Here is a 9087-nt window from a genome sequence, read left to right as displayed (position 1 = left end):
TCTTGCCTTCAATCGCATTGTCATGGTACGCGAAACGTCAGTGAAGCAATAAACCATCTTGTTTGTTGTTAATTTTACTTTCAATTTCATCAGATGAACGTAGCAACTAGTGCTAGAAACGATATTTTTTACTGATATTTAGTGTAGTTATTATTTGACTAAACTAAAAGTGAACTCAGTCATGTTCAGAAACTTGAATAATTTATTGATAAAGCTTTCGTCGACGCAAACCTAGACTAACAACAAATAAATGCCGAACACGTGCATTAAAACAACAATATATTTTTCTGTTCAATATAACATTTTGTGTGAAAAGCATTGTCGGTTTAAGCAGCTTCACTCACTGAAGCCATGACTAACAACAAATAAATGCACTCGCATTAACAAAACAACCTATTTTTTTTGTTCAATATTTATTATATAACATTTTGTGTGAAAAGCATTGCCCTACCTGCCAAGCTGATACAATCTGCAGACTTTACTAGGAATAGCACTTAAATGAACGGGCGCCACAGTGCTCTGCACCTAAATATCCTGACGCCACAGTGTGCGTGCCTATTTGACCGGCGCCTAACTGTCTGCACATTTCATACTAGGTTAACAGAACTATTTCTGTTGGAAATTTTTACATGCTTAAATAAGCAGTTTGGGTATGTTTTGATTGAAAAATATAAACTTTAATTGTATTCAGATTGTTAAAGATCGCAGTGATGGCAAAATTAAAAAAGAGAAGGATTAAAAATTCTGCTCCCAACTCAAAAAAACTTAAGTTGTCTAAAATTAAATCAGATGATTTTGATGCTTCAGACTCAGACACATCTTTTACTGAAAAAGAAGTCACCCCACATCCAGAGGAATTAATTGACGAAGAAGATGATGAAGAACTTAAAAAGTTGAAAAAACAAAGCAATGATTCAACTTTGTTCAATGAAGATGAAAGTCACAGTTCTAAGCAGTATGAAGAATATTTTGATCATGAATTATGTAAAACCAAACTGAAAAAGTTGCAGCTAAAGTATCAAACACAAAGTGTCTTATCGTGGGAAAATCTGCATCAGATAGTGTTTTCAGAACGAACTGAAAGCTCTGAGACTGAAGAAACCAACAACAAACTTTCCACTTTAGAGAAAGGCTTCAAAAACCCAGAAGGACATCAAAGTTTAACAAATAATTTGGGGATTAATAAGATATTGTCTCAGAATTGGTTCAAGATGAAAAAGGCACAGTCTAAGCAAGTGTGTGCTGCTAGCAACCCATTTGCCTTTACACCGCTCCAAAATGAATTTTATTCTTTGTTGCATGAGTATGTGAGTTTATATTTTCCTTCATTAAGTGTTACTGAGAACATTGAAGAAATAAGATCGACATACTGCCTGCATGTGCTGAATCACATATTTCAAGGACGTAACAAAGTTTTGAAAAATAACAAAAATCTTGCAAAATTATCTGAAAAACAAGCAGAGCAAGCTGAATTTCGTGACCAAGGTATTGTGCGTCCCAAAGTCATAATACTGGCCCCATTTCGTGAGACTGCTCTTAAAATTGTCAACATTTTTCTTGAGTTGTTGAAAACTGATAAAAAATTTGAAATCAGTTACCTCAAGCGATTCAAAGAGGAGTTTAGTCCTGATGAGGAGGATGCTGAAATTAACCCTGAAGAAGTTAACAAAAAGAAACCTGTGGATTATCAAAAAATGTTTGCAGGGAACACAGATGAACATTTTCGTGTCGGCATCGCATTGCTTCATAGTGCTTTTAGACTGTATGCTCCGTTCTACTCCTCGGACATCATCATTGCTTCCCCACTTGGGTTGAGAACAATCATTGGAGCTCAAGGTGAATCTCATTATGAGTATGATTTTTTGTCCTCAGTAGAAATGCTAATTTTTGACAGTGCCGATATTTTTATGATGCAAAATTGGGAACATGTTATTCACATCATGAAGCATCTGCACAAGCAACCCAAAGATTCCCATGGTGTTGACTTTTCACGTGTAAGAAACAGTTCTTTGGACGGTCAAGCTAAACACTACTGTCAGACAGTCGTGCTTTCCAATGTTTCTTCGCCCCAGATTTCAAGCCTGCTTACTAAATATTGTTTTAACTACAAAGGTTTGGCAATGGTGAAAAGTGTATATGAGAAAGGAACCATCTGCACTATACCCAAAGCCGTGCCTCAGATCTTCCATAAGTTGAACGTAACTTCAGAACCATTCTCTGAAATCCAAAACATGCGTTTCAAGTTCTTTCTGGATCAAATTCTAAAGCAGGTTAAAGAAAAAAAGATGACAAATGTTCTGATCTATGTGCCGCAGTATTTTGATTATGTGCGACTTCGCAACCACATGAGACGTGAGAAAAAGGCAGCATCCGGGCCACATTTTGGTTACATTTGTGAATACACCAAGCCAACTGAAGTAGGCAAAGCAAGGAGACGATTTCTTACAGGAAAGTTTCCTGTATTGTTGTACACAGAACGATATCACTTCTACCACAGGCCTAGCATTAGAGGTGTTAGACATCTCATATTTTACGAGCTGCCAACTTACCCACAGTTTTACAGTGAATTATGCAACATGGTCCACTTGTCCTTAGATGATGTGACCGTGGCTTCAAACTCAGTAATTGCTTTGTATTCAAAATATGACACCACCAAGCTTATGCCTATTCTTGGCACAAATCGTGGCACCGAATTACTCAAGTCTAAAAAACTCATGCATATGTTTCTGACAGGAAATAAAGTTTAATTTTACCTGGTGTTAATATTATTTACTTATTGGTGAAACAATATGTTTTTATTGGCATTTGGAAAGTTATTGTAGCCTAGGCCTATACTGTACAACTGATGCTTTTTGAAATGAGCTGATTTTGATGGAATAAAGGTCGTCGTCACGCTTAGGTATAATGTTTTAACATAATTAGCATTGCTGATGATTTGCAATTCCATGACGAAAATATTCAGTATATTTTGTAGAGATTGTGACCATGGCATTGCGTCATTACGTTTCATGAAAAACGTCTTGACTTCTTATGGTGTTGAAACAACGACCTAATTGCAGCTTCAGCAAAATAAATGCATGCTTTTGCAACAACAAAAAGTTGTCTTGATGATTAGTGTTAGAAAGTCGCTTCACTGTCTTGTTAGAAGCCCATTTTTAAAACCATTGATTTCTTTGGTATTTTATTCATTGCACATCGACCATCTTGGTATGCGACCACTTATCGAACGAAATACGTGTTCGGTGATTACTTGCGAGATAAACTGCCGAAAATTGTTGCGCTTGGAACACTGCTGCTTAGTGTTTCACCAATCATCGCACTGTCACGTCCAAGTGGCATCCACATGGCCTGACGTGGTCAATGGTCATGCTACATTGGGATTTATTCATTGAACTAGTTGCAGTGATATCGGTCTCATCTACTGTCTATATCTATGCCATGGTTATTTTTAAAATCATGTAAATCGATGCAATTTTTAGCTGGTTCGATGTGAAGTAATGTCGTTTTTTCATGATCACTTTGTTGTGATATGTTGTGTCTTCATCGTTTTCATTGCATTGTTGATCCGGTCAAACATTTTTGACCCAACGCTCTACTTCCGTGTGATAACTCATCGAAAACTCTCTTTAGCTGTTTGCTGAGTTCATGTCAGTCGATTGAAAACATATGCTGTACAATTTATCGCCGGTCATGGAAATCTCATCTGGTAGCTATACAAATGGTTTGAGTAGCCTGCTGTGAGTAGCTACCCTAGACCGGAATGGCCCGTTTCGGCGAGTCCGATTCGGCGAGTCCGATTCGGCGAGTCCGATTCGACTAGTCCGATTCGGCGAGTTCCTTATTCGGCGAGAGCCTTTTTCGGCGAGTGCCCTATTCGGCGAGTTTTTGAAATTTTTAAAAGGAAATTATCGGGTACCGTAGCCTAATTGCAATTGCCGTTTTTACATCGTTTTAACGTCGCTAAACGTTGAAATCGTGCAGAAAGGAATAAAAAGAAAATGTTTGAACTATTAAATTAAAATTCGTCATGTCAGTTCAGTTATTTTTATTTTTGACCATCATATCAAAAACAATACACGTCAACATAGCAAAGGTAGAAGCGACAAAACGCGAACGTTAAAACGTGCTTGAATTCGTCATGTCAGTTCAGTTGTTTATCTTTCTGATCATGATATCAAAAACAATTCACGTCAACATAGCAAAGGTGTAGAAAAAGGTAAAAGCGACAAAACGCGAACGTTAAAACGTGCTTGTGACCAAAGTAAGTTATTAAGTTGAAAGAAATTTGGCAAGGTTGCATCACCTTCAGAAAAATTTAAGATATGAAGGAAAAATAAAACAAAGAAAATGTTACAAAAAAAATAATGTTTATGTCTATAAGTTAGTACTTTTGAATAGTTAAAATCATAGGCGCCTAACTATTTTTTTGGCCGTAGGGGCGAAAGCGTGTTTCATCAGCAGCAACGTAAATTCAGCGAAATGTCACGCAGATGGATGACGTAATTATGTCGCCACACTAGGATTGCTTTTATTGCCACACTCGGAGTTATCGCTACGTTCGACCTACCGTTAATTATTATAAACAAAACTCGACCAAAACACATGCTATGCGTCTGCGTTGGCTAGCGGTTGATGGACTGCGACTCTTTAAGCTAAGCGCAACATAAAGTTTAGCAACAAACTAGATTTATTAGCATGAAACAAGAGACGAAAAGGTTTACTAAAAGGTATACTGTAAATGGAATGAAAATACTAACTTGATCATATGCTTGAAAATATACCTGTTGAAAGCAAAATCATTCATGTTTACAGCAATTCAACAGCACGTCACCTTTAATAAATTTAAAAGTTGCTGACATCCGTAAACAGCCCTTGAAAAATAGTTACAGAGAGACGTTTGATTAAGTTTTCGACTTGACATTGCTCCCTTTTCACTACAATATCGCAACTTATGGCTGACCAACTTTCAAGTTTCAATTCGCTGTGATACGCCCGTTTTCGTGTTGCAGATGAAACAAAAGATGCGCATATTCCCCGTCTTTGATCGGGTTTCTATGGCAACGGACGTGTGTGCGCCTTGCAGTTTGCGCGAGTCCGTTGTTGTATTGATTATGCCGCTTGTGCGACTGTGGGCAGTGCGGTTTGTACCAGCCCTTGTTACGTTGGTTAGTGGTTACCTCGGGCCGAGACTTCAAGTTCATTTTCACAGCAACCGATTCACTGCCGCGACAATTCTCTGCAGAAGTTTCAACTTTTCAAAGCGACAGCGAGGCTGTTTGCAAGCGCATTAAGTTCAACGCACGCTGCGTCAACGTAGCAAATTATGTTGTTTTTGGGTGCATTCAACATCTGATGACATTGAATCGACGCAAAATGGTAGATTTTTGCTATGTCACAGGCAGCAAAATTAGTCATTTTTACATTGATTCAACGTCTGCAGACGTTAAATCAACGTAAAAATGACAGATTTTTTTGTCTGGAGTGGGATTGTAGCATCGCTACTCGTTCTAGTGATTATTTACTGCGAAGTTGTTGCGGTTTGCATTTAAAAATGTTTTCCTGCTGCCGATCGCTAGTTCATCTATTGCAGGGGTGCACAACCTTTTTGCTATTGCCGGCCGCATTCCGATTAATTCTATAAAGCACGGCCGCCAGTGAGTTTTAAATGATTTTTTTTTCAATTTGCGTTATCTAAGAGAAGAATTTATTCGTTAATATTTACTAAACTTATCATACTTAGGCTATACCTAATAGTACCATGAAATATCAAACATTTTGAAATGAATTTATTCAATAAAAGTCTGCGACATTGCAACTCCCTTGATTTTGCATACGAGCACCGGTTAAGACACCAGTCTCAGTTAGCCTGATTTGTTCGGTACTCGTTTTTGTAGGTACTTCATTCGTGAAAGGGCAGACTCACACTTTTCTTCAAATTTTCGACACAGATTTTCCTAGACTCGCCTTCCAATTTTGCATAATGGCGTGACATATGACGACAAAAATGCTGTTTTGCATTATATCCTTTAACAGTTTTAACCACTTGACTGCATATTAGACACATCGTAGTATGCGCTGCCGTCTCCATCATGAAATAACCCAACTCCCATTTGGAATTGAATACCCTTTTCTCCTCTGCTAGTGTTCTTTTTCTTTTTAAGGACATAATGCAATGTAGGCAGTGCCGGTCTTAGGGTATTTCGGGCCCTGTGCGGAATATGCTTTGTGGGCTGCGGGGCCCCCTAATTTTCGGGCACTGTGCGATCGCACGATTTGCACACCCCAAAGACCGGCACTGAATGTAGGCTACCGTTACAATGAAATTAGGTTGAGGAAAAAGTTTTGTCTCAAAACGATTTTAACAATATAGCCTAGCCTACAAAAACTTATGATGAGAATGTTTTTCAAGTTTTAAAATTTGAAATATTATATATAATTACAAGCTACAAGGGTATCCAGTGGTTCTAGATATCCCTGTATAATATTTAAAATACATTTCATTTTTATTAATGAAATAATTTTTTTATTTCAAAAACAGGGCACGGCCGCCAACACATGCTTATTAAATTACGTGTTAACGGCCGCATAATTATTTATCGACGGCCGCAGGTTGAACACCGTTGATCTATTGTTTTATGTATCAATGCAGCATAAAAAGTTGCTCCCACGCGGAAATATGCGTGGGGGCCTGGCCCCCACGGCTTAGGCGCCTATGGTTAAAATGATTAGTTTGGATCAACAAATGTGCGACCTACACTCCTACAGCTTAGATTGAAAGGAAATTATCGGGTAGGCTACCGTAGCCTAGTTATCCCGACCAGCAAAAATTTGTTCCAAGAACCCAGTTAGCCTAACAGTTCATTTTTACATTGTAGTAACAGAATGAAAAGGCTAACCAAATGTGTGGCCTATCGTTTTAACGTCGCTAAACGTTGAAATCGTGTAGAAAAGGGTGCTTTTGCTGACTAAGATACTTTGAAACTGAGAAACATTCACAGAAGCCCTACGATACGTTGCATTTTTAAGATAATGTATTCAGACGTTGATTCAATGTACAAATGAAATGTTATGCTAAATGGGTTCTTGGAACAAATCGTAGGGCTTCTGTGAATGTTTCTCAGTTTCAAAGTATCCTAGTCAGCAAAAGCTCCCTTTTCTACACGATTTCAACATTAAGCGACGTTAACACGATAGGCCACACATTTGTTTAGCCTTTTCATTCTGTTACTACAATGTAAAAATGAACTGTGTTCTTGGAACAATTTTTTGCTGGTTGGGATAACTAGGCTACGGTACCCGATAATTTCCTTTCAATCCAAGCTGTAGGCCACACATTTGTTGGTCCAAACTAATCATTTTAACTATTCAAAAGTACTAACTTAGTTATAGACATAAACATGATCTTTTTTTCTTTTTTTTGTAACATTTTCTTTGTTTTATTTTTCCTTCATATCTTAATTTTTTCTGAAAGTGTTGCGACCGTGTCAAATTTCTTTCAACTGAATAACTTACTTCGGTCACAAGCACGTTTTAACGTTCGCGTTTTGTCGCTTTTACCTTTTTCTACACCTTTGCTATGTTGACGTGAATTGTTTTTGATATCATTATCAGAAAGAAAAACAACTGAACTGACATGACGAATTCAAGCACGTTTTAACGTTCGCGTTTTGTCGCTTCTACCTTTGCTATGTTGACGTGTATTGTTTTTCATATGATGGTCAGAAATAAAAACAACTGAACTGACATGACGAATTTTAATTTAATAGTTCAAACACTTTCTTTTTATTCCTTTCTGCACGATTTCAACGTTTAGCGACGTTAAAACGATGTAAAAACGGCAATTATAATTAGGCTACGTACCCGATAATTTCCTTTCAAAAATTTCAAAAACTCGCCGAATAGGGCACTCGCCGAAAAGGGCTCTCGCCGAATAGGGAACTCGCCGAATCGGACTAGTCGAATCGGACTCGCCGAATAGTAGCAGACCCATCCTAGACAGCAACGTCTGCAGACGTATCAACATAAAAATGGCAGATTTTTGCTATTTGGTTAGTCGACCTCACTTTAACGTATTTGTCCGGTGTGAACCAAGTTCTTGCTGCCACATCATGTAAAAAGGTTTCTAATTAAACGACAAGCTGAAGGGTGTCCGACGTTTTTTTTCGTAAACAGTTGTTCGTAAAACAATTGTTCGTAAAATTAATTCTTCGTAAAACAATTCTTCATAAAGCATTTCTTCGTGCATGCAATTGAGAATTGATGTATACCAAGAAATGCTTTACGAAGAATTGTTTTAGGGATTTAATTTTACGAACAACTGCTTACGAACATTTGTTTTACGAACAATTGTTTACGAACAATTTACCTATAACCAAGCTGAAGGTATTGTGGTTTATCTTGATCGCCATGATCTTGCTCATGTTCCTTCTCTCTGCTACGACAAGTATTAATTCGTAGTCAGCAGGCTTCAGAGTCAATATAAGAAAAGACTAATTTGCTAACTGCATTTTTACACTACACCGCTCTTGCATCTTCAAATTGTAAATTGTTTAAAATTACAATCACACAACAACAAAAGTGTCAGTTACAATTACACTTGGTCTCCGTGGTGGGATCCAATGTGGTTTGAAGCCGGTTCGCTTTGACTAAAATTAGCTACGTCTGGAAACCCTGCTTAAAGTGAATGTAAGTCCCCTTGGTTTGGTTTTGAATCTTTATCCTCGGACTGACAATTGACTAAGCCTTGATGGCTTATTCCTTGTAGTTTCGCATACTTGTAGAGGCTCTTGACGCAGGGTCGGTTACCAAGATTGGCAGAGTAAAGTTTTCTGATTGTTGAAGTGTTGTGGCCGGAGAATTGTTCCATCCACTAGGTGCCGCTGAATGGAGAGCTGTCCTGAAATGCGTTGCTCAAGCGCACACCCAGAGAGTCGAACCAGCGCCGCGTGATCTGGAGCACGGGGCGACATGAATCTTGAAATGACCCTTGAAAAAGTTGACACAAAGGAACCGTTAATTCTGGTAGGCTACTTTTTTATTCTTAGAAAGCGGTTCGCACGCACCGACCGAATTCCATCACTGCTTGGC

At 38.1% G+C, this 9087-nt stretch overlaps 1 protein-coding gene across 1 annotated transcript; it reads left to right on the top strand.

The window, feature by feature from the left end:
• Window positions 1-698: 698 nt before the first annotated feature.
• LOC145777320 (U3 small nucleolar RNA-associated protein 25 homolog) lies at window positions 699-3730 on the top strand. Its single transcript, XM_082588673.1, has one exon. The coding sequence runs from the start codon at window positions 711-713 to the stop codon at window positions 2745-2747; it is 2037 nt and encodes a 678-aa protein (XP_082444799.1). The 5' UTR covers window positions 699-710; the 3' UTR covers window positions 2748-3730.
• Window positions 3731-9087: the final 5357 nt, after the last annotated feature.

The sequence above is a fragment of the Aplidium turbinatum genome, chromosome 9 (genome assembly GCF_918807975.1).
Source record: "Aplidium turbinatum chromosome 9, kaAplTurb1.1, whole genome shotgun sequence".
Lineage (NCBI taxonomy): Eukaryota > Metazoa > Chordata > Ascidiacea > Aplousobranchia > Polyclinidae > Aplidium > Aplidium turbinatum.
Note: the sequence above shows the minus strand (reverse complement) of the source record. Positions and strands in the feature narration are given on the sequence as shown.

Excerpts from the sequence above, each read along its gene's own strand:
- LOC145777320 (XM_082588673.1), top strand. The coding sequence starts at position 711 with ATGGCAAAATTAAAAAAGAGAAGGATTAAAAATTCTGCTCCCAACTCA.